Source organism: Stegostoma tigrinum, chromosome 6, assembly GCF_030684315.1.
Source record: "Stegostoma tigrinum isolate sSteTig4 chromosome 6, sSteTig4.hap1, whole genome shotgun sequence".
In the NCBI taxonomy this organism is placed as follows: Eukaryota; Metazoa; Chordata; class Chondrichthyes; order Orectolobiformes; family Stegostomatidae; genus Stegostoma; species Stegostoma tigrinum.
In genome coordinates, this window is record NC_081359.1 from 113,888,333 (window position 1) to 113,914,216 (window position 25,884).

The 25,884-nt window shown below is 51.7% G+C and overlaps 1 protein-coding gene across 3 annotated transcripts in view; it reads left to right on the forward strand.

Annotated features, from left to right (window-relative positions):
- LOC125453609 (arfaptin-2-like) overlaps positions 1-23,562 on the forward strand; it is a 48,773-nt gene extending 25,211 nt beyond the window's left edge. For all 3 annotated transcript variants that reach the window (XM_059646903.1, XM_059646904.1, XM_059646902.1), the window contains exons 3-9: positions 688-795; positions 4,233-4,341; positions 13,142-13,260; positions 16,674-16,895; positions 17,287-17,444; positions 19,808-19,982; positions 22,216-23,562. In XM_059646903.1, coding sequence (XP_059502886.1) covers positions 697-795; positions 4,233-4,341; positions 13,142-13,260; positions 16,674-16,895; positions 17,287-17,444; positions 19,808-19,982; positions 22,216-22,371 — 1,038 coding nt within the window. In that variant the 5' untranslated portion in view covers positions 688-696 and the 3' untranslated portion in view covers positions 22,372-23,562. The remainder of the gene's footprint in view (positions 1-687; positions 796-4,232; positions 4,342-13,141; positions 13,261-16,673; positions 16,896-17,286; positions 17,445-19,807; positions 19,983-22,215) is intronic.
- The last annotated feature ends 2,322 nt before the right edge of the window (positions 23,563-25,884 follow it).

A 25,884-nucleotide genomic window follows, 5' to 3' on the forward strand; every position in this document is an offset into this window, starting at 1 on the left:
GTTATCTCAGATTCTCCAGCATCTGCAGTTCCTACTATAAATAAGAATAACTGGTGTTTCATATAAGTTCATCACCTCCTTGCTCTTGTACTCTATGCCCCTATTTATGAAGTCCAGAAAACTATCCATTATTAACTGCTGTCTGAGCTTGTCCTGCCACTTTATCACTTATGCAAATATACATCCAGGTCTTTCTGCTCCTACATACCCTACTGTTTCTCCATGTTCTTCCTGCTAAAGTGCATTATCTCCCACTCCTCCACGTCTGCACCAGCTTGTTAAACTCCTTTTCAGTGTTTGGCATGCTCCTCAGAGTTCACAATTCTTCCACGTTTTGTGTTGTCTGCAATCTTTAATTGTCTCTTGCGTACCAAGGGATCTTAATATGGAACAGAAAAAAACCAGGGTGTCAATACCAACCTCTGGGAAACTCGACGACAAATTTCCTCCAACCTGAAAAATATCTATTATCATTACTCTGTGTTTCCTGGGACTCAGCCTATTCCTTACCCATGTTGTGTCAGCGAATCTGGCTACTATTTGGTGCACACTCTGATTCCACAAATGATAATAGACTGCAGATCCAGTGGGGAGTGATGTTGGCCAGGATCTGGGCAATGCTCCCTGTATCAAAGGATCTTTAACATTTTGTATGTGGAGCTGGTAAATTTTTCTGTTATCCAACAGACCTGAACAATGACAGACGGGATCATGGGAAAAGCTGCCACGATGGAAATTGCCATAAACAGCAATGGTGACACAGCCGGTTTACCAGAAGATGATGGTTTGGAGCAGGTACTGTTACCTCCTAGCTTGCTCAACAGGATGTGTTGGATCAGTGTCAGCCACTGCATGGTTCAAAAACTATTTGTCTGTCAGTGGAGCAAAGTATTTTCCACAAAACCATTCCCAGCACCCAGGCTTAACTCAGCCCCTCCGTTGGGGGTATTACCCTCCTATAAATGTATGCATGAAATGTATAGCAATCCCTTACAGTGAGTTCAATGTAGAACAAGCTGCTAAAGGAGGCTAGAAGTTGAAGTTTTTAATCTTGCAATCATCAGAACTAGGACACAAGAAACAAGCCTTGAAAAAGGCGACACCATTGTAGACAGTGTGAAGAGAGGCTGCTGTTTGATTGGACCAGTTGGTATCGAGATGCAGCAAAGTCTGGATTATTTAATGTGATTTCTATTTGGTGGTGAATAGACTTGCTGAAGCTTGCCAGTCCACGCTGGTTGAGGATGTCAGATCTTTGTTGACCCTGAACAGTGCCCTGTATATCTCAGGTTATCCTGCAGGAGGCAGCATCTCAGAATTTAAACAACTAATAAAGCTGGTTGCTGCATGCTGTTACTGTGCACTACATCCACAGGGGATTTTCTCCACTTACACGATGTTGCTGTCAAGCCAGGAAGTTGTTTTGCTAGCCACATAAATGAGCAATGTGATATGAGTTTCAGTGCCAGTGTGATGCCAGGTGTATACACAGTACATTCCAATGGTTACCAACACATCCTGTTGACCACTCACACTGGTCGTGTTCAACCAGCCTGTACATGCCAGCCTCTAGAAAGTAAATCTGCCATTAGATGTGATTCTCTGATTGGACATCATCTATTCAATAATCCAGACTGTGCTAAGAGTTACACTGGAATTCATTGTCAGACCCACACTGTGATGGATCCGCCTGTGCTACAGATTGTGTATGAATTCTCAGCAAGCTACCTACTGTGGACAAAAGGATCCACCTCCTCCAGGACTTCCAATTCCCTGGCCCCCAACACCTCATATTCACCATGGACGTCCAGTCCCTGTACACCTGCATTCCGCATGGAGATGGCCTCAAGGCCCTCCGCTTCTTCCTGTCCCGCAGGCCCGACCAGGCCCCCTCCACCGACACTCTCATCCGCCTAGCGGAACTCGTCCTCACACTCAACAACTTCTCTTTTGACTCCTCCCACTTCCTACAGACTAAGGGGGTGGCCATGGGCACCCGCATGGGCCCCAGCTATGCCTGCCTCTTTGTCGGTTACGTGGAACAGTCCATCTTCCGCACCTACACAGGCCCCAAACCCCACCTCTTCCTCCGGTACATTGATGACTGTATCGGCGCCGCCTCTTGCTCCCCAGAGGAGCTCGAACAGTTCATCCACTTCACCAACACCTTCCACCCCAACCTTCAGTTCACCTGGGCCATCTCCAGCACATCCCTCACCTTCCTGGACCTCTCAGTCTCCATCTCAGGCAACCAGCTTGTAACTGATGTCCATTTCAAGCCCACCGACTCCCACAGCTACCTAGAATACACCTCCTCCCACCCACCCTCCTGCAAAAATTCCATCCCCTATTCCCAATTCCTCCGCCTCCGCCGCATCTGCTCCCACGATAAGACATTCCACTCCCGCACATTCCAAATGTCCAAGTTCTTTAAGGACCGCAACTTCCCCCCCACGGTGATTGAGAACGCCCTTGACCGCGTCTCCCGCGTTTCCCGCGACACATCCCTCACACCCCGCCCCCGCCACAACCGCCCCAAGAGGATCCCCCTCGTTCTCACACACCACCCTACCAACCTCCGGATACAACGCATTATCCTCCGACACTTCCGCCATTTACAATCCGACCCCACCACCCAAGACATTTTTCCATCCCCACCCCTGTCTGCTTTCCGGAGAGACCACTCTCTCCGTGACTCCCTTGTTCGCTCCACACTGCCCTCCAACCCCACCACACCCGGCACCTTCCCCTGCAACCGCAGGAAATGCTATACTTGTCCCCACACCTCCTCCCTCACCCCCATCCCAGGCCCCAAGATGACATTCCACATTAAGCAGAGGTTCACCTGCACATCTGCCAATGTGGTATACTGCATCCACTGTACCCGGTGCGGCTTTCTCTACATTGGGGAAACCAAGCGGAGGCTTGGGGACCGCTTTGCAGAACACCTCCGCTCAGTTCGCAACAAACAACTGCACCTCCCAGTCGCAAACCATTTCCACTCCCCCTCCCATTCTCTTGATGACATGTCCATCATGGGCCTCCTGCACTGCCACAATGATGCCACCCGAAGGTTGCAGGAACAGCAACTCATATTCCGCCTGGGAACCCTGCAGCCATATGGTATCAATGTGGACTTCACCAGTTTCAAAATCTCCCCTTCCCCCACTGCATCCCTAAACCAGCCCAGTTCATCCCCTCCCCCCACTGCACTACACAACCAGCCCAGCTCTTCCCCCCCACCCACTGCATCCCAAAACCAGTCCAACCTGTGTCTGCCTCCCTAACCGGTTCTTCCTCTCACCCATCCCTTCCTCCCACCCCAAGCCGCACCCCCAGCTACCTACTAACCTCATCCCACCTCCTTGACCTGTCCGTCTTCCCTGGACTGACCTATCCCCTCCCTACCTCCTCACCCACACCTTCTCCACCTATCTTCTTTACTCTCCATCTTCGGTCCGCCTCCCCCTCTCTCCCTATTTATTCCAGTTCCCTCCCCCCATCCCCCTCTCTGATGAAGGGTCTAGGCCCGAAACGTCAGCTTTTGTGCTCCTGAGATGCTGCTTGGCCTGCTGTGTTCATCCAGCCTCACATTTTATTATCTTTCACTTACTGTGCAGCTTCTGAAAAAAAGGGTCACAGATATAGCCAATTGATGCTGCATACCGTTGACAGCACCCTAACCAATCAGAATCCACCCACCTGATCTGAGAATAAAGATTGATAGTTAACTGTTCTTGAAATAGCTCCAGGCCAATGATAGCCCAGTGAATGAGCACCCTCCTACTGTATATTTTTTTCCCCAAGTCTGTTGCTTGTGTCCTTGTTTGGATGAGTGCAAGATAAAATGTGTCACCTTCTCATCTCCTTTTCGCAATATTTAAGTTTTTGTTCTTTCAAACTGTTAATACTCAGTCTCAGAGTTTATCCTGAATTGTATCTGAGTTTGGCTTAAACTGAAGATGAGCTTTGATCTGAAATGAGAGAAACTTGCCTGTGCATTGACTACGCAGTACTCTCAGTGCATCTGTCTTTCATGCTTTCTACAAACCATCTCCATGCTTTCCAGTGATATCGGATGAGACCCCTTGTGAGTATGGAGTCAGTTCTAGGGGTAGCTGGGAATGTGCACCATGTGGCTGAGCTCTGTGCATGATGGCTTTCTGCTGGTTTTGACTATGACTGTGACCATGTTATGCTGTAATGTAAAGTCTTCCTTTCTCTGTGTCCAGGACCTTCAGCAGGTGATGGTGTCAGGCCCAAATCTGAATGAGACCAGTATTGTTTCTGGGGGTTATGGGGGAACAGCTGAAGCAATAATTGCAACAGGTACAATCAAAGGTAGGTGAAGGGAACTTGGTGTGACTGGGGATGTGGGAATAGGGTGAGGGACGTGATGGAGGAGAATAGGAGGGCGAGAAGGATGTAGAGGGGAAATGGGGGCGATGGGAGGGTGAGTTGGGGAGCTGGAAGGGTGGTTCTGAGGGTATTGTTTTCAATCTAGGAAAGGGCAAATTGGAAGAGGATGTCTTCCTGAAAACATTGTGGGGGTGGTAGGTATGGGTGAAATAGGTACAAATTGGCTTCTCCCAGCAACACCACCCAGTGTTAAATATGGAGCAGCTCAGTGCGTATGATGCCTCAGGTACCCTGTGATATCGTGGGCTAATCTGGTGCACTGGTGACTGTGTCAGTGTCCAAAAAATAACATGTAACTGTTTCTAATTTCTGTTCTTTTTGTAAATTGCAGGCAAGCTAGAGGAAGTTCAGCTTCCATGGAAGGAAAGGGCCATAGGCGGCAGTCAGGAAGGAAAATCTGTTTTCAATCTGGTCCCGAAAGTCAGGATTTATAAACCGCGTAGGCAGTTCTTTATTCAAATAGTGTTCAAAGTTACAGTTTGAGAGAGCAATGTTTACAAACTCTATTTGGCTTCCGTGTTTGAAAGGACCCTCCATGCAGGCACCTGCTGATCAAGTGTTCGACGCCAGGTTACTGGCACAGGTTGTGAAGAAGGACTGAAGTCTCTCAGTATTGTGGGGAGGAGATAAGTGAAGTTTGACAGGAGTTTGCTGCAGGCTTGGCCAGCCCTGGTTGGAGTTTACACTGTTACTCGGTCATGTTCACTCCTGCCAGAGGAGCCATGACATCAAGAGAGCAGCTTCGGCCATCACAGATCCTGGTCCTCATTAGCTGTCACTTCTGTTTTCCTGCACACCTCGTTCTTGCAGTGACACACCACTAACTTGCCCCACACAAAATGCACTTTTGCACAATGCTTGCCCTCCACCGTTAACTAGCCTTGCACAGATAGCTATAATGACAGTGGGTGAGGCCGTTGGAAAATTCAGGATAATTCCATATGCTGGGGCTCGGACGCTATGTTGGGGATATGGGGCTGGGCAAAGCTCTTTCTAATGTACACATTTCTGGAGCAAGTTGAGGAAGCTGAGAGCTGCTACAGAAGCAGGAAATAATCCGAAGCTTGGTTAACATTCCAATTGGGGTATTATCTTCAGTTCTGGGTTCCACACTTTGGGAAGGATTTGAGAGTCTTTATAGAACATAGAACATTACAGCACAGTACAGGCCCTTCGGCCCTCGATGTTGTGCCGATCTGTCATACCGATCTGAAACCCATCTAACCTACACTATTCCATGTACGTCCATATGCTTATCCAATGACGACTTAAATGTCCCTAAAGTTGGCGAATCTACTACCGTTGCAGGCAAAGCGTTCCATTCCCTTACTACTCTCTGAGTAAAGAAACTACCTCTGACATCTGTCCTATATCTTTCACTCCTCAATTTAAAGCTATGCCCCCTCCTGCTCGCCATCACCATCCAAGGAAAAAGGTTCTCCCTATCCACCCTATCTAACCCTCTAACTATTTTATATGTTTCAATTAAGTCACCTCTCAACCTTCTACTCTCTGAGGAGGCAAAGGAGATACACTGAACCAGTTCAATGGGTGGAGCAGGCACTGGTGTAATGGTTATGTAATTGACGAGTAAAACCCCAGGTAATAATTTAAGGACTGCGTGGCCCTGACCACCACCAGGCAGATGGTGAAATCCCAGTCTGAGTAAGAGGAATCTTCCCTCCTTGGGAGGACATTGGGAGAGGCCTTTTGTTTTTGTGCTCTGTGAAAAACAACATGAATCCCAAAACAACCTTGGACTGGACTACCAATCAATGATTGTATCAAGATAATGGGAACTGCAGATGCTGGAGAATCCAAGATAATAAAGTGTGGAGCTGGATGAAGACAGCAGGCCAAGCAGCATCTCAGGAGCACAAAAGCTGACGTTTCGGAGAAGGGTCTAGGCCCGAAACGTCAGCTTTTGTGCTCCTGAGATGCTGCTTGGCCTGCTGTGTTCATCCAGCTCCACACTTTGTTATCTACCAATCAATGGTTTTTTATTGGCACGTTGGTTAAGGAAGGACAAGCACATCAGGAGGCTGGTCTGGGATTGTACAACTCCACCATGTGTAGAATTTTCAGTGCATTGGAGGTGGTTACCCAGAACTAAAGTTTTGGGAATTGGATATAGAAGGTTCGGGAAGGGGTCTGAGAGAGGGACCTTTTGTATGCAGCAAATGCTAACAAGCTTGAATTCACTGACTGAGAGTAGTGCGAGTGGAGTTAATGAATGAATCCAAAATTAAATTGGGTGGGCAGTTGATTGAAATAATCCTGTAGGGCTCTGTTCTGAATCGCTGACCCTCCAACGGTGCAGTACCTCCCTCAGCACTGACCCCCCAACAGTGCCCACACCCTCAGCACTGACCCTCCGATAGTGCTCACTCCTTCAGCACTGACCCTCCAACGGTGCAGCACCTCCCTCAGCACTGACCCTCCGACGGTGCGGCTCTCCGTCAGCACTGACCCTCCGACGGTGCGGGTCTCCGTCAGCACTGACCCTCCGACGGTGCGGCGCTCCCTCAGCACTGACCCTCCGACGGTGCGGCGCTCCCTCAGCACTGACCCTCCGACAGTGTGGTGCTCCCTCAGCACTGACCCTCCGACAGTGCGGTGCACCCTCAGTGCTGGCCCTCCGACAGTGCGGCGCTCCCTCAGCGCTGACCCTCCGACAGTGCGGCGCTCGCTTTGCGCTGACCCTGCGATGGTGCGGCGCTCCCTCTGCGCTGACCCTCCAAAGGTGCAGCCCTTCTTCAGTATGAGTTGTGTGGAGCATCGACCAAGACTCGGTGCACCTCCCACAGCACTGACCCTCCGACAGTGCCCACTCCCTCAGCACTGACCCTCCAACGGTGCAGCACCTCCCTCAGCACTGACCCTCCGACAGTGCCCACTCCCTCAGCACTGACCCTCCGACAGTGCCCACTCCCTCAGCACTGACCCCCAGACAGTGCCCACTCTCTCAGCACTGACCCCCCAACAGTGCCCACTCCCTCTGCACTGATCCTCCAACAGTGCAGCACCTCCCTCAGCACTGACCCTCTGACCGTGCTCACTCCCTCAGCACTGACCCTCCAACGGTGCAGCACCTCCCTCAGCACTGACCCTCCGACGGTGTGGCTCTCCTTCAGCACTGACCCTCCGACAGTGTGGCTCTCCTTCAGCACTGTCCCTCCGACGGTGTGGCACTCCCTCAGCACTGACCCTCCAACAGTGCGGCGCTCCCTCAGCACTGACCCTCTGAAGGTGTGGCTCTCCTTCAGCACTGCCCCTCCGACAGTGCGGCTCTCCCTCAGCACTGCCGCTCCGACAGTGCAGCACCTCCCTCAGCACTGTCCCTCCGACGGTGTGGCGCTCCCTCAGCACTGACCCTCTGACGGTGCGGCGTTCCCTCAGCACTGACCCTCTGACGGTGCGGCTCTCCCACAGCACTGCCCCTCCGACAGTGCGGCTCTCCCACAGCACTGCCCCTCCGACAGTGCAGCACCTCCCTCAGCACTGACCCTCTGACAGTGCCCGCTCCCTCAGCACTGACTCTCCGACAGTGCAGCACCTCCCTCAGCACTGACCCTCCAACGGTGCAGCATCTCCCTCAGCACTGACCCTCTGACGGTGCGGCTCTCCATCAGCACTGACCCTCTGACGGTGCGGCTCTCCGTCAGCACTGACCCTCCGACAGTGCGGCGCTCCCTCAGCACTGACCCTCCGACAGTGCCCGCTCCCTCAGCGCTGGCCCTCCGTTGGTGCCACGCTCCCTCAGCGCTGACCCTCCGACAGTGCAGCACCTCCCTCAGCACTGACCCTCCAACGGTGCAGCATCTCCCTCAGCACTGACCCTCCGACAGTGCGGCGCTCCCTCAGCGCTGGCCCTCCGACAGTGCGGCGCTCCCTCAGCGCTGGCCCTCCGACAGTGCGGCACTCCCTCAGCGCTGGCCCTCCGACAGTGCGGCGCTCCCTCAGCGCTGGCCCTCCGACAGTGCGGCGCTCGCTTTGCGCTGACCCTCCGAAGGTGCAGCCCTTCTTCAGTATGAATTGTGTGGAGCATTGACCAAGACTCGGTGCACCTCCCACAGCACTGACACTCCGACAGTGCCCACTCCCTCAGCACTGACCCTCCAACGGTGCAGCACCTCCCTCAGCACTGACCCCCAGACAGTGCCCACTCTCTCAGCACTGACCCCCCAACAGTGCCCACTCCCTCAGCACTGACCCTCCGACAGTGCCCACTCCCTCAGCACTGACCCTCCAACGGTGCAGCACCTCCCTCAGCACTGACCCTCCAACGGTGCAGCACCTCCCTCAGCACTGACCCTCTGACAGTGCCCACTCCCTCAGCACTGACCCTCCAACGGTGCAGCACCTCCCTCAGCACTGTCAATCCGACAGTGCGGCGCTCCCTCAGCACTGTCCCTCCGATGGTGCAGCGTTCCTTCAGCACTGACTCTCCGACAGTGTGGCTCTCCTTCAGCACTGACCCTCGAACAGTGTGGCTCTCCTTCAGCACTGTCCCTCCGACGGTGTGGCGCTCCCTCAGCACTGACCCTCTGACGGTGCGGCGTTCCCTCAGCACTGTCCCTCCGACGGTGCGGCGTTCCCTCAGCACTGACCCTCTGACAGTGCCCGCTCCCTCAGCACTGACCCTCTGACGGTGCGGCGCTCCCTCAGCACTGACCCTCTGACGGTGCGGCTCTCCGTCAGCACTGCCCCTCCGACAGTGCGGCTCTCCCTCAGCACTGCCCCTCCGACAGTGCAGCACCTCCCTCAGCACTGACCCTCTGACAGTGCCCACTCCCTCAGCACTGACCCTCCAACGGTGCAGCATCTCCCTCAGCACTGTCCCTCTGACGGTGCGGCTCTCCGTCAGCACTGACCCTCTGACGGTGCGGCGCTCCCTCAGCGCTGACCCTCCGACAGTGCGGTGCTCCCTCAGCGCTGACCCTCCGACAGTGCGGTGCTCCCTCAGCGCTGACCCTCCGACAGTGCGGTGCTCCCTCAGCGCTGGCCCTCCGTTGGTGCGGCGCTCTCTCAGCGCTGACCCTCCGACAGTGCAGCACCTCCCTCAGCACTGACCCTCCAACGGTGCAGCACCTCCCTCAGCACTGACCCTCCGACAGTGCGGCGCTCCCTCAGCACTGACCCTCCAACAGTGCGGCGCTCCCTCAGCACTGACCCTCCGACGGTGCGGCTCTCCGTCAGCACTGCCCCTCCGACAGTGCAGCACCTCCCTCAGCACTGACCCTCCGACAGTGCCCACACCCTCAGCACTGACCCTCCAACGGTGCAGCACCTCCCTCAGCACTGACCCTCCAACGGTGCAGCATCTCCCTCAGCACTGACCCTCTGACGGTGCGGCTCTCCGTCAGCACTGACCCTCTGACGGTGCGGCGCTCCGTCAGCACTGACCCTCCAACAGTGCCCGCTCACTCAGCGCTGACCCTCCGACAGTGCAGTGCTCCCTCAGCGCTGACCCTCCGACAGTGCGGTGCTCCCTCAGCGCTGGCCCTCTGTTGGTGCGGCGCTCGCTTTGCGCTGGCCCTCTGACAGTGCGGCGCTCGCTTTGCGCTGACCCTCCGAAGGTGCAGCCCTTCTTCAGTATGAATTGTGTGGAGCATTGACCAAGACTCTCTCTGCACATTTGGGGTGAGTCTTGGATTCCTGCTCTGACGGGGGGATGTTCTGATCCCTGTCCCCTCAGCGTTATTTTCGTGTGTGTGCGGCCTTCTGATGTCTCGGTTCTTTTTATTCCCCTCATCCTTTTCTTCCATTGCTCCATTTTCTCTGTCGCTGTTTCCAGGCACACGTGTGAAAGCCCCGGCACCACGGTCTTTGCTAATCTCACCCAGCAGGTCTGCTGCCAGTAGGATAGCCAGTCAGGGCAACACCTCACCAGGTACAACGCTGTGCATACAGCTGTCTCCTCCCCCCCTCCCCCCCCCCACCTTTACTGCCCCACAAAAGAAGGAAAAATACCGTGACCCCTTCCCCTCCTAATTCAAGTGGCTCCGTATTTCCCCCTTGCCCCTGTAAACAAAACCTTGTTATCTTTCTTATCTTGCTGTTGCTTTATCCCCTCTGACCCTATCTGCTGTGGGTGATTTTATTTCTGTGAAGTTTCAGAATGCCCCATGAGATAAAAGTCCATTTTATAAAACTGCCAATAATGTGACTTGGAGACCCTGTATCTAACGCAGTTTCTCTCCTTCTCTCCAGCACACACTCAGTGTCATGCTTGCAAAGATCTCTTTCCCCCCCCTCCACCCCTTCTCACTCTCTCTGACACTCGTCTCATACCTTGGCAGCATCCCTGACTGACCTGCCTCGTGCAGGTCACTGTCTGATTGCAAGCCCCAACCCCCGACGTCTCTGTCCCTCTGCCCGTCTCTGCCTATGTGTGTGTGTCTCCCTCTCTCTCTGTGTCTCTCTGTCTCTCGCTCTCTCTCTCTCTGCGTCTCTCTGTCTCTCTCTCTCTCTGCGTCTCTCTGTCTCTCTCTCTCTGTCTCTGTCTCGCTGCCTCTCTCTCTCTCTCTCTCTGTGTCTCTCTCTCTCTCTGCGTCTCTCTGTCTCGCTCTCTCTGTGTGTCTCCATCTCTGTCTCGCGCTCTCTCTCTCTCTCTCTCTCTCCACGTCTGTCTCTCTCTCTGCATCTGGCTCTCTCTCTCTCTCTCTCTGTGTGTCTCTCTCTCTCTCTCTCTCTCTCTCTCTCTCTGCATCTCTGTTACCCACAGATCACTGGACAGTGATGAGGCGTGGGAGCCCTGGCTGAATGCCGTACCTGTTCCTGCAATCAGCTGTATGTCCATTTTCACTCGGCAGAAATTGTACTATGTGGGTGGTGGTAGAGGGCTCAGAATTTATTGCTCATCCCTAGTTGCTCTTGAACTGTGTGTCTTGCTTGGTTATTTCAGAGGGCAGTTACGGACCAATCACATTGCTATGAATCTGGAATCATATATCGGCCAGACTGGGTAAAGAGAGCAGACTTCCTTTGTAAAGCACACTCCGGATGTGTTTTTAATGACGGCTGATGATACTTTCGGACTCTATTACTAACTTTCAATAGAAGACGTTTTTAAACATTCAGTTCATTCAGTTGAATTGGTTTTGACCCAGTGATTCTGGAGTGTTAGTCTGTGGCACTAGGCTCCCTGTGCAGTGACCACACCCCATCACATCTCTCCCTAAACCCAAGCAAAGTTAGAAATCAGCCAACACCGGGTTATAATCCAACAGATTTATTTGAAATCACGTGATGAAGGGGCAATGCTGCGAAAGCTTGTGATTTCAAATAAACTGGGATTATAACCTGGATTATAACATCTGACTTTGTCCACCCCAGCCCAACACTGGCACTTCCACATCATGGCTACCACTAAGTCCATGCAAGCGTGACCGCTGTCCACTCTCCTGTACACCCCTTGTTACTCACCACTCCCCTGTACACCCCTTGTTACTCACCACTCCCCTGTACACCCCTTGTTACTCACCACTCTCCTGTACACCTCTTGTTACTCACCACTCCCCTGTACACCCCTTGTTACTCATCACTCCCCTGTACACCCCTTGTTACTCACCACTCCCCTGTACACCTCTTGTTACTCATCACTCCCCTGTACACCCCTTGTTACTCACCACTCTCCTGTACACCCCTTGTTACTCAGCACTCTCCTGTACACCCCTTGTTACTCACCACTCCCCTGTACACCCCTTGTTACTCACCACTCCCCTGTACACCCCTTGTTACTCACCACTCTCCTGTACACCTCTTGTTACTCACCACTCTCCTGTACACCCCTTGTTACTCATCACTCCCCTGTACACCTCTTGTTACTCATCACTCCCCTGTACACCCCTTGTTACTCACCACTCCCCTGTACACCTCTTGTTACTCACCACTCCCCTGTACACCCCTTGTTACTCACCACTCCCCTGTACACCCCTTGTTACTCAGCACTCTCCTGTACACCCCTTGTTACTCAGCACTCTCCTGTACACCCCTTGTTACTCACCACTCCCCTGTACACCTCTTGTTACTCACCACTCTCCTGTACACCCCTTGTTACTCACCACTCCCCTGTACACCTCTTGTTACTCATCACTCCCCTGTACACCTCTTGTTACTCACCACTCTCCTGCTTTAAGTAAATGGGAAACCTCAGAGCCTGTCAGATTTAGCCAACACCCTCAAAACCACTGCCCATCTCAGCCTAATGTGCCAACTGTCTACACATAACTCAAACTAACCTCCCGACCGTTAGACATGAGCATCGAGCCTGCGAACAAAAAGCAACACTCCTCAGTCTGGAAACATGCCCGATCTGTGTCAGCTCATTTTTCACTTCATTTGTTTGTTCCCTTTAGTCTATTTCATCTCTGCTTGTGATCATAAACAAACTTGGGAGTGACTGGAGAATAAAGGTGTGTTTTGTTGTAGTGGTGTCACTCTGTTAGTGTTGGAGTTCTCTTTACCTCTCTGAGCAGCTGTGTGTGAAGGGTGTTTGTGTGAGGACGGTGGTGGTTCTGTAAAGTTTAGTGATGATCTGCCCTTTGTGGGAAAGCTGTGAGTCTTTGTTTCCCAGCCTGGAATGGCACATCCTATCCTGGGTTCTCCCGGGTCGGAGCTGTGCGACACTCCCCGGTCCCGGGTGGGAGCTGTGCAGTGCTGTAGTACAATGCTGGGGCTTGCTCTGATCCTGTCTCTGTGTGTGTGTGTCACCTTCCAGGATGCAGTAACCTTCACCAGTCGCAGAGTAGTCCTGTGACCGGCAATGAGGAGCCTTCCCGGGGGATCGCGGGTGAGAAATTTGACATTGTGAAAAAGTGGGGAATCAACACCTACAAGGTGAGTGGAGAGGAATGATCTATGGTTATGGGGTGACTTCGCACGCTAACTGTTTCACCACCCCCCCCCCCAAGCCCCGTGTTACATTGTATCACTCGACACATGCCCAGACCTGTACACACTGTTGGACCATCAGCACCGTCCACACCTCATCCATGTTAGACTGTACCCCAAATAAAAACAAAATACTGCAAATTCTGTACAACTGAAACAAAATCCAAAAATGCTGCAGGACCTCAGCAAGCCTGGCAGTGTTTGTGGAGAGAGAAAAGAAAGCTAATGTTTCAAATCCAATATGGCATTCAATCTGGTTAAGTGTGTAGTGATGTACTTGGGCAGGACAAACAAGGCAGGGGAATACACAATGAACGGTAGGACCCTGGGAAGTACTGAGGGTCAGCGGGATCTTGGTGTGTATCTACATTGATCCCTTAAGGTATAAGGACAGCGTGGCAAGGTGATTGAGAAGGCATATGGGATACTGGCCTTTCTCGTCAGGCCCATGGAGTTAGAGAGCGGAGAGGTCATGCTGGAACTGTATAAAACCACTGGTTATTCCACAGCTAGAGTACTGTGTGCGGTTCTGGAATCCACATTAGAGGAGGATGTGGTAGCACTGGAGAGGGTGCAGAGGGAGATTTACCAGGATGTTGCCCTCCTGTGATAATGGGAACAGCAGATGCTGGAGAATTCCAAGATAATAAAATGTGAAGCTGGATGAACACAGCAGGCCCAGCAGCATCTCAGGAGCACAAAAGCTGACGTTTTGGGCCTAGACCCTTCATCAGAGAGGGGGATGGGGAGAGGGAACTGGAATAAATAGGGAGAGAGGGGGAGGCGGACCGAAGATGGAGAGTAAAGAAGATAGGTGGAGAGAGTATAGGTGGGGAGGTAGGGAGGGGATAGGTCAGTCCAGGGAAGACGGACAGGTCAAGGAGGTGGGATGAGGTTAGTAGGTAGATGGGGGTGCGGCTTGGGGTGGGAGGAAGGAATGGGTGAGAGGAAGAACCGGTTAGGGAGGCAGAGACAGGTTGGACTGGTTTTGGGATGCAGTGGGTGGGGGGGACGAGCTGGGCTGGTTGTGTGGTGCAGTGGGGGGAGGAGACGAACTGGGCTGGTTTAGGGATGCAGTAGGGGAAGGGGAGATTTTGAAACTGGTGAAGTCCACATTGATACCATTAGGCTGCAGGGTTCCCAGGTGGAATATGAGTTGCTGTTCCTGCAACCTTCGGGTGGCATCATTGTGGCAGTGCAGGAGGCCCATGATGGACATGTCATCTAAAGAATGGGAGGGGGAGTGGAAATGGTTTGCGACTGGGAGGTGCAGTTGTTTGTTGCGAACTGAACGGCGGTGTTCTGCAAAGCGGTCTCCAAGCCTCCGCTTAGTTTCCCCAATGTAGAGGAAGCCGCACTGGGTACAGTGCACTGCACTGCATCCACTGTACCCGGTGCGGCTTCCTCTACATTGGGGAAACCAAGTGGAGGCTTGGAGACCGCTTTGCAGAACACCTCCGCTCAGTTCGCAACAAACAACTGCACCTCCCAGTCGCAAACCATTTCCACTCCCCCTCCCATTCTCTAGATGACATGTCCATCATTGGCCTCCTGCAGTGCCACAATGATGCCACCCGAAGGTTGCAGGAACAGCAACTCATATTCCGCCTGGGAACCCTGCAGCCTAATGGTATCAATGTGGACTTCACCAGTTTCAAAATCTCCCCTTCCCCTACTGCATCCCTAAACCAGCCCAATTCGTCCCCTCCCCCCACTGCACCACACAACCAGCCCAGCTCTTCCCCCCCCACCCACTGCATCCCAAAACCAGTCCAACCTGTGTCTGCCTCCCTAACCGGTTCTTCCTCTCACCCATCCCTTCCTCCCACCCCAAGCTGCACCCCCATCTACCTACTACCCTCATCCCACCTCCTTGACCTGTCCGTCTTCCCTGGACTGACCTATCCCCTCCCTACCTCCCCACCTATACTCTCTCCACCTATCTTCTTTTCTCTCCATCTTCGGTCCACCTTCCCCTCTCTCCCTATTTATTCCAGTTCCCTCTCCCCATCCCCCTCTCTGATGAAGGGTCTAGGCCCGAAACGTCAGCTTTTGTGCTCCTGAGATGCTGCTTGGCCTGCTGTGTTCATCCAGCCTCACGTTTTATTATGTTGCCCTCCTGTACTGGTATAGCCACATCCCTCCCCCCAGCCCCCGCTGCCTCAGCTTGCACACCCCAGCCCCTCACCAACAAGCCCCTCTCCCACATCCAGTGTTAGACTGTGTTAATCGTTATCTGTACAATGTTCCCTAATCACCAAACTTTACTCCCCGCTCCCAGATGCACATGGATCCTATACCTGATGTGCTGCACCTTGGGATCCTGCCATTGAAAGCGGGTTCTCACTGATTACTGAGTTGAGGAAGTGTTAGTGTGTGAATACCATCCATCTTGGATATATGTTGCCATTCCCTTGGTGTTGCTGAGTTAAAATCCTGGAATTCCCTCCCTAAGGGCATTGTGGGTCAACCTAGAGCACTTGGTCTGCAGCAGTTCAAGATAAGAGGAGGCAATGGTGCAGTGATGAGGTCAAATACAGACTCCTGTCAATTATTCCAGGGACATGGCTCAAATCCCATCATGAAAACGCACAATGTTACCTGGGTCACTGGATTAACAGTCCAGTGATAATACCACAAGGCTGTCACCTTGTTAATTGTCATAAAAACCCATCTGGTTCACCAGTGTCCTTTAGGGAAGGAAATCTGCTGTCCTTACCTGGTCTGGCCTACGTCAGGGGAGGTGATGGCCTAGAGGTATTATTGATGGACAATCAATTAAGATCCCAGGTAATGTTCTGGCGATTCTGGTTTGAATGCCAGCACAACAGATGGTGGAATTTGACTTTAATAATAATCTGGAATTAAGAGTATAATGATGACCGTGAACCCATTGTCGATTGTTGGAAAAACTGCCATCCTCACGTGACTCAAGCCCCACAACTGTAAGGTTACCTCTTAGTTGCCGTCTGAAACGGCCTGACAAACCAGTCAGTTCAAAGGGCAGTTAGGGACAGGTACAAATGTGGGTAGCAATGATGATGACATCCCATGAATGAATTTTAAAAAGCTGTTGCCCCCCCTTCTCCAGTTGATGTGTCAGACTGCACCGAGGCTGATAATGAGCAGCATCATGTTTGTGTTGCTGATGTTTGTGGTGGAGATTCCAGAGGTCAGGAAGACTTGTGGTTTGTGTGATACAACATGGCAGCATTGGGCAGGCCGCACTTTCACTCTCTGTATTGTAATAATGTATGCCTGAGCTGTTGAATGATGTGAGGTTGCTGGTTTCTGTGACAGAGCTAGAGCTAATGCCAACACTTCAGTCTAACAGACATTCACACTGGTTGTGTCTGCAGTGCACAAAACAGTTGATCTCGGAGAGGTTTGGTCGGGGCTCCCGGACAGTGGACCTGGAACTTGAAGCACAGATTGAACTCCTGCGCGACACAAAGAGGAAGTATGAAAATGTGCTGCGGCTTGCCCGTGCGCTCACAAACCATTTCTACAACTTAGTGCAGACACAGCGTGCCCTGGGAGAGTCTTTCTCCGATCTCAGTCAGAAATCTCCCGAACTCCAGGTACACAATGCACATGGGCAGCATGCACTGATTGCAGTACAGTGACGGGGATACACAGTATGGTTTGTTCATCTATTGGTGGGAGGTTTCCGTGTCCCTCGTGCTGACCCTGGGGGTGTGTCTGTGGCCCTCATGCTGACCCTGGGGGTGTGTCCGTGGCCCTCGTGCTGACCCTGGGGGGTGTGTCCGTGGCCCTCGTGCTGACCCTGGGGGTGCATCTGTCTCCCTTGTGCTGACCCTGGGATTAACTCTCTCTCTCTCTCCCCCTCTCCCCCTCTATCTCTCTATCTCTTTCTCTATCTCTCTATCTCTTTCTTTCTCTCTCTCTCTCTCTCTCTCTCTCTCTCTCTCTCTCTCTCTGTCTCTCTGTGTCCGTTGTGCCCCCACACAGGAGGAGTTTGGACATAACGCTGATACTCAGAAGCTGCTGTGTAAGAACGGGGAGACGTTGCTTGGAGCCATCAATTTCTTTGTATCCAGCATCAACACTCTGGTCAACAAGACGATGGAGGACACACTGCTCACTGTCAAACTGTTTGAGAATGCCAGGTAAGGCCAATATAGAGCTGGCTGAGGAAACTAGGAAGGAATTACTTGCCTGAGACAACACGGTGTGGAGCTGGATGAACACAGCAGGCCAAGCAGCATCAGAGAAGCAGGAAAGCTGACGTTTTGAGTCGGGACCCTTCTTCAGCTTCACACCGTGTTATCTCAGATTCTCCAGCATCGGCAGCTCCCACTATCTCTGAGAAAATACTTCCCTGACTGAGGGGGAAATGTCTTCAACTAAGATAGCAAATTGCCTTGAGTTTAAAAGATTTGAGCAATGTCTAATTGAGATGTTTAAGGTGATTATTCTATTGAAAAACTATTTCCTCGTTTTGAGGGAGAGGATTTCAGGTCAGCCTGAAACCCAAGCTGGGCAGTTTGGGGCTGATGTCAGGCAGTACTTTCTCACACAAAGGGAGCTGGCAATCTGGAATTCACTGCCTGAGAAAACTGTTATTGCGGAAGGTCCTATAAAAGCAGTATGTTTAGTCAGTACAGTCAGTGCGGAGATTGTAGGTAAAGGGTCTGGAACCAGTACAGGGAAAGGGTATTGTGATACAGGTCACACATGGTTTAACCAAAGAGCAGGGAAAGATGGGGGACTGAATGGCTTCCTGAAGGTGTGATATAGGCACGGACAGGAGCACAGATTGAAAGTATGAATCTAGTCAATGTGGGCTCAGTGGGAGAGATCTTTTCTTGACCAGCTTCACTGTGACCACCTGACTGTATGTGATCTTAGACACTTCAGTCGAGACACCCCTCACTCAGCTAAACACCAGTGAGAAGCCCAGTCTGTCTAAACCCTTCTCATAAAACAATCCATTCATTCCAGGGATCAGCCCAGTAAACCACCTCTGAATGGTCTGCAATGCATTTACGCCGTCCTTACACCAGGAGATTAAAACTGCATGCGGTAAATTAGATGCCGTTCATAACTGCAGAATAACATCCTTATTTTGCTCTTTCCTCTCGTAATAAGGGATAGACCCTGTGAGCTGCCTTGTTTGTTTGCTGTACCTGCACAAACTTGTGACTCAGCTGCTAGTTCCCCCAAATCCCTCTGCCCCTCAGAATTTCACACTTCCTGTAAAGTGACCAACTTCATATTTTTCCACACTTCAAAACCACAGAATTATAATGATGCTGAAGGAGGCCATTCCGTCCATCGTGTCTGCTCTGGTCCTATCTCCTAGTGCCAATCTCCTGCCTTGTCTCCATATCCCTGCAAACCATTTCTGTCCAAATACCCATCTAATGCTCCTCTTGAATGCCTCAGTTGAACCTGCCTCCGTCATATTTCCAGACAGTGCACTCCACACCTTAACTGAATGAGATTTCTTTTCATATTGTCCTGGCTTCATTTGGTCATCACTTTGAAACTGCACCTTCTTGTTTTTGTTCTTTTTTACAAGTGGAAACAATTTCACACCCTGTCGGCATGTCTCACTCATTAATGATTTTGAAAACCATCATACTGCAGCTGTTAGATTTTTGCCCAGTCACTTGTCTGTGTCAGTAATCAGCTTCCTTATGTTGCCTGCACAGCACTTTCCCACCGATCTCAGTGAAGCCTGTAAACCTGGTTACCATTTCTTTGCTCCCCTCATCCAAGTGTCTGATGTAAATTGTAAACAGCTCTGAGAGATTTCATGTTCCATATCCAACCAATCAGGCAAAGACTCTGTGCCAGCCGAAACTCTACCCAGTCCTGCAAAGACACTTTGCAATCCCAGTTTGTGTAAGAACTTCTGGTGTGCTGTTAGAACAGGCATTGCAGGGTGGATGTTCAAATTGACCATGGTACTATGATACAGGAAGCCAGTTTAGTGGGGAAACAACACGGAATGTAGTGTTACAAAAGCAGAAATTGCTGGAAAAGCTCAGAAGGTCTGGCAGTGTCTGTGGAGAGAAATCAGAGGTAATGTTTTGGGTCCAGTGACCCTTCCTCAGACCTAGTCCCAAAATGTTAACTCTGCTTCCCTTCACAGATGCTGCCAGACCTGCTGAGCTTTCCCAGCAATTTCTTCTTGTTTCTGATTTCCAGCATATGCAGTTCTTTGTTTTTGAATGTAGTATTTGTGTGAATCACAATTGTGAGGGGAGGATTGACCCCGCTCACTCTAGCTAACAGTGAGAGATCGTGTTGTTGTGTTTGCTGCTTAATGCTGGGCTTTGGGATGCGCTCAGGGCTGGAGAGGAATTTGCAGCAGAAAGATCTGCTATTTATGTGCATATAAGGGCAGTATAGAGGAAGCTTTAGCCTGTAGCTAACCTGGTGCTGTCTCTGTCATGGGAGAGTTTGATATTGCTGCTGCACAGAGAGCTTTACTCTGTATCTAACCCCATGCTGTCCATTTCAGATTGGAATATGATGCATATCGCACAGACCTTGAGGAGTTGAACCTGGGGCCCCGTGATTCCTTGACTCTGCCGAAGATTGACCTGGCACAACAGCTGTTTCTGGTGCATAAGGAGAAATACGAGAGATTACGCAGTGATGTCACCATCAAGCTGAAATTCCTGGAGGAGAATAAGGTGCTAATCAGTTGTTAAGGGTGGTGGGTGTTTTGTATTAGGGGCCCAAGGAGGCTGGTAGTGGATTGAGATCTGGAATGGGTGCAGCACAGATAGAGGCTGTTTGGTCTGGTATCTGTGCTAGCTCAACAAAAGGATTCAGCTCAAAGCTTTTCTCTTCCTATTCCTAGTAGCTTTACTAATCATCTAATTTCTGCGAGTAACCTGCCTGCCCCCACACTCTCTCCCAGCACATTCCAGACCCTAACCACTCTGTTGCAGGGGAGATGTGACATCTGTCTGAACTCGGGGCGATGGTCCTTTATACCAGGAGTGGGGAGTTAGGTCAGTATCTGACCTCGAAGTTCAGCGTCTCCTCACCCAGAGGGAGTGGGCTGATACGAGATGGGAGGGGTCTCTTTGACCCAGGGTGGGTGTCGGAGAGGGACTTGGCGCTGGGGAGCTTTGACTCTGTGGGTGGGGGTAAGGATGGCTTTGGGGGAAGGGCTCAGGTCCAGGGGATTCTGACCCTGTGTGAGGGTGATGGTGGGGTTCGGGGAGAGGCTCTGGCCCAGGGATTCTGACCCTGTGTGAGAGTGAGGGTGGGGTTCGGGGAGAGGCTCTGACCCTGTGTGAGGGTGGGGTTGGGGGAGAGGCTCTGACCCAGGGATTCTGATCGTGTGTGAGGGTGAGAGTTGGGTTCGGGGAGAGGCTGTGGCCCAGGGATTCTGACCCTGTGTGAGGGTGAGGGTGGGGTTGGGGGAAGAGGCTCTGATCGTGTGTGAGGGTGAGGGTGGGGTTGGGGGAAGAGGCTCTGATCATGTGTGAGGGTGAGGGTGGGGTTGTGGTAGAGGCTCTGACCCTGTGTGAGGGTGAGGGTGGGGTTGGGGGAAGAGGCTCTGACCTAGGGGATTCTGATCGTGTGTGAGGGTGAGGGTGGAGTTGGGGGAGAGGCTCTGACCCAGGGATTGTGACCCTGTGTGAGGGTGAGGGTGGGGTTGGGGGAGAGGCTCTGACCCAGGGATTCTGATCGTGTGTGAGGGTGAGGGTGGAGTTGGGGGAGAGGCTCTGGCCCAGGGATTCTGACCCTGTGTGAGAGTGAGAGTGAGGTTCGGGGAGAGGCTCTGACCCTGTGTGAGGGTGAGGGTGGGGTTCGGGGAGAAGCTCTGACCCAGGGGATTCTGACCCAAGGTGAGGGTGGGGTCGGGGGAGATGCTCTGACCCTGTGTGAGGGTGAGGGTGGGGTTGGGGGAGAGGCTCTGACCCAGGGGATTCTGACCCTGTGTGAGGGTGAGGGTGGGGTAGGGGGAGACGCTCTGACCCTGTGTGAGGGTGAGGGTGAGGGTGGGGTTGGGGAGAGACTCTGACCCAGGGATTCTGACCCTGTGTGAGGGTGAGGGTGGGGTTGGGGGAGACGCTCTGACCCAGGGGATTGTTACCCTGTGTGAGAGTGAGGGTGGGGTTGGGGGAGAGGCTCTGACGCTGTGTGAGAGTGAGGGTGGGGTTGGGGGAGAGGCTCTGACGCTGTGTGAGGGTGAGGGTGGGGTTGGGGGAGACGCTCTGACCCTGTGTGAGGGTGGGGTTGGGGGAGACGCTCTGACCCTGTGTGTGGGTGAGGGTGAGGGTGGGGTTGGGGGAGACGCTCTGACCCTGTGTGAGGGTGAGGTTGGGGTTGGGGGAGACGCTCTGACCCTGTGTGTGGGTGAGGGTGGGGGAGACTCTCTGACCCTGTGTGTGGGTGAGGGTGGGGTTCGGGGAGACGTTCTGACCCTGTGTGAGGGTGGGGTTGGGGGAGACGCTCTGACCCTGTGTGAGGGTGGGGTTGGGGGAGACGCTCTGACCCTGTGTGAGGGTGAGGGTGGGGTTGGGGGAGACGCTCTGACCCTGTGTGAGCGTGAGGTTGGGGTTCGGGGAGACGCTCTGACCCTGTGTGTGGGTGAGGGTGGGGTTGGGGGAGATGCTCTGACCCTGTGTGAGTGTGAGGGTGAGGGTGGGGCTCGGGGAGACGCTCTGACCCTGTGTGAGGGTGAGGGTGAGGGTGGGGCTCGGGGAGACGCTCTGACCCTGTGTGTGGGTGAGGGTGGGGTTCGGGGAGACGCTCTGACCCTGTGTGAGCGTGAGGGTGGGGTTGGGGGAGACGCTCTGACCCTGTGTGAGGGTGAGGGTGGACTGGGGTTCGGGGAGACGCTCTGACCCTGTGTGAGGGTGGGGTTGGGGGAGACGCTCTGACCCTGTGTGTGGTTTCCCTCGGCAGGTGAAGGTGATGCACAAACAGTTATTGCTCCTCCACAATGCCATTGCAGCATATTTCGCTGGGAACCAGCAGCAATTGGAGCAAACCCTCAAACAGTTCAACGTGAAGACAAAGGTACCGAGCTATGAAAAGCCATCGTGGTTGGAGGAACAGTGACAACAAATTGGTTTGGAACGGGACCTGAGAGAGGCACAGCCAGGCATTGAGGAAGCTGCATTAAACACAAAAAACCCAAAAATTACCATTTGAATCCGTGTGTTTGAAACAAACTCTCAGACATGTTAGAATTTTAGGGGAAATTTCCTGGTTGCTTAAACTCAAATCATTTCCAAATTTCTTAGCTTTGTAATCTTACACTAAAGCAAACACTAAGGTACGATGGGATTGTGTCAGAGCTGTGTGTACACTCCTAGTTTGTAAATATTCAGTCTAAGGATCACAGAGGCTTTACAGATACGTGGGGGTCTGGGGTGGGTGATGATACTTGGGTGTGTGTGTGTGGGAGGGTCACCCTCCCAAAACTCCCCACCCCCACCCTGGTTCCCCAAAGTATTTGGGCCGTGGTCCTGGGGGTGCTCTGGTTCATGGGAAACGAGTTGTTTAAAGGGGACCTTGATTTATTTAATTGCATCATTCAGAAGGTGGTGGGGATGGTGTGGGGGAGAATGAAAACCTTCTGGACACATGTTATTGCTGGTTGGTGGATGGATTGATGAGGCCACATTTGGGCTTCTCCACCAAGACCAGCTTGCTAGCCCTGTCTCTGTCTCACCACCAGTGGGAGGCAGCATCTGTTTATAGATACAGATCGTCCCGTGGGAGGGGAATTTCCCAAACCCAGGGTATTTACTGAAGCTGTGTGGAGGAGAGAGGGTTTGGCTGTTAGATGGAATCTGTTTGAAAGTCCATAAGTGTTGCCACTTTGAAGGGAATCCCCAAGCATTGGAAATGTTTGCAGAGTGAAAATTCTGTGGTGTATTAAAAAAAACTTTAACTCTGCATTTTCTGTACTGTACTGTTAGTGGTGTTTAAATTTATCAGTATCAAAAATACCAAAATAAGATGAACAGCAAAAATCAGGAACGCTGGGGAATTCTGGGGAGTAAAGAGCTGCCAGGATTGGGAGTGAGCAGGAGAGAAGGGGAATAAAATGGGGCAGCAACATTCCCGAGACCCATCGCTCCCTGATATCTCTCTTGCCTCTCACCTTGCGGCCTGCTTGACTCTCAGCCTGCTGTTTCTATACCCTTCTGGTTTATAATCTCGAAGTATAAAACTGATGATTTTATAGAATAAATTTCCTCCCATCTCCATTTTTGAGTCATTAAAGTGTGCGGTTTTGCTGAATGTGTGACTGTATTTTTATTCCCAGCTGCTCAGTCCAGGTCAAGGCTGGTTGCTGTTATTTTGAAGACCAGAAATCACACAACACCAGATTATAGACCAGAAGGTTTATTTGAAATAAACCTGTTGAACTCTGGTGTCATATGATTTCTGACCTTGTCCACCCCAGTCCAACACCAGTATCTCCACATCAAGTCTGTTATTCTAAAGCTGACATGGAGAGCTGAACAAGCAACTAGAATCCAATCAAGCACAGCGAGGCCAGGTTAGAGACTCCCTTAGCCCAGCTGACACACTGAGCTTGTCACAATGAGGGAGATTCTCTTCTGAGTTAACAATGTTTACAAACAGCAAGAGGTAAATGTCATTATTTAGTCGCTTGTTACGATTTTAGTTAGACCACAACATCATTGTCTGCATTTCCTCAGGCTCCTGAGCTCCTGCTGAGGGTCTCATTCTGATTTTCTCATTTTGAGTATAGAGCCTGGTTTTGATGGACCATTTCTTTCCTTTTTGTGATTTGTTTACTGTGTACAGAACACAGTCACAAAAGGCTGCTGATATACTTTTAACCAGACATTTTAACAAACTTATACTGTGCTAGAACAAATTGAAATGGTCTTATTGCAAACATAGATAAATTAACAAATGAAGATTCAACATCTTCACCTTCAACAACAATGTCTCACTTTCTCAAAAGCCCATGAAAGGTCACTCTGTTTTCACTTGAAAGAGCCAGCCATGGGGCCCCTTGTGGTGCACTGGGAGGCCTGGGCTCAAGTCCCACCTGCTCCAGAGGTATGTAATAATATCTCTGAACAGGTTGATGAGAAAAGTATGGGTCAACCACATGGCTGCAGTTCCAGGCAAGACTAGGCTAGGATGGCAGATTTCCTTCCCTAAAAAACAAATTAATCAAATGGGTTTACATAACAATGACTACATGGTCATCAGCAGCATACCAGAACTTAGCGTCAGGGGGCAGAGGTGTAGTGGCCATCACTAAAGAGAAGGTGCTAGGGAAGCTGTAAGATCTGAAAGCGGATAAATCATCGGTATCTGGTGGACTACAGCCCAGAGTGCTGGAGGAGATTGTAGAGGCATTACAGTGATCATTCAGAAATCACAGGAATCTGGGAAGGTCCTAGAGGACTGGAAATTGGCTCAAGTGACACCCCTGCCTAAGAAGGAAGGGAGGGAGGCAGAAAACAGGAAATTATAGGCTGTTGGCCTGACCTCAGTTGTTAGTAAGATTTTAGAGCCTGTTATTAGAAGGTGGGATTGTGGAGTACTTGGAAGTGCATGGTAAAATAGGGCTGAGTCAGCACATCTTTGTCAAGGGGAGGTGTTAAATCTGTTAGAATTCTTTAAGGAGTTAATGAACAAGTCACTAAAGGGAGAGCCAAAGAAAGGGGTGACTAGAATTGCATACAGCACACAGTACTAATCAAACTTGATTGGCGCAGGCTTGGAGGGCCAAAGGGCCTGTACCTGTGCTGTAATTTTCTTTGTTCTGTGCTCTTTTCTTTGTACCGTACAGCTCCAACATAACCTCCATGTTTCTAAACTCTGTGCCTCATCTGATCAAGGCAAGAGTCCCAAATGCCTTTTTAATCATCCTATTAACCTGCCCTGCCTCCTTCAGGGATCTGTGGACCAGCAACGTAACATCCCTCTGTTCCTCTGAGCTTCCTGTTGTCTCTCCAATTACCAAGTACTTCTTTGCCCAATGGTATCAACGTGGACTTCACCAACTTCAAAATCTCCCCCTCCCCCACCGCATCCCAAAACCAGCCCAGTTCGTCCCCTCCCCCCACTGCATCCCAAAACCAGCCCAGTTCGTCCCCTCCCCCCACTGCATCCCAAAACCAGCCCAGCTGGTCTCTGCCTCCCTAACCTGTTCTTTCTCTCACCCATCCCTTCCTCCCACCCCAAGCCGCACCCCCCGCTACCTACTAACCTCATCCCACCTCCTTGACCTGTCCGTCTTCCCTGGACTGACCTATCCCCTCCCTACCTCCCCACCTATACTCTCCTCTCCACCTATCTTCTTTACTCTCCATCTTCGGTCCGCCTCCCCCTCTCTCCCTATTTATTCCAGTTCCCTCCCCCCATCCCCCTCTCTGATGAAGGGTCTAGGCCCGAAACATCAGCTTTTGTGCTCCTGAGATGCTGCTGGGCCTGCTGTGTTCATCCAGCCTCACATTTTATTATCTTGGATTCTCCAGCATCTGCAGTTCCCATTATCTCTGATACTTCTTTGTCTTGTTTGTTTTTCCAAAGTGCATGACTTCATATCGATCAGGGTTAAATTGTATCTGCCCA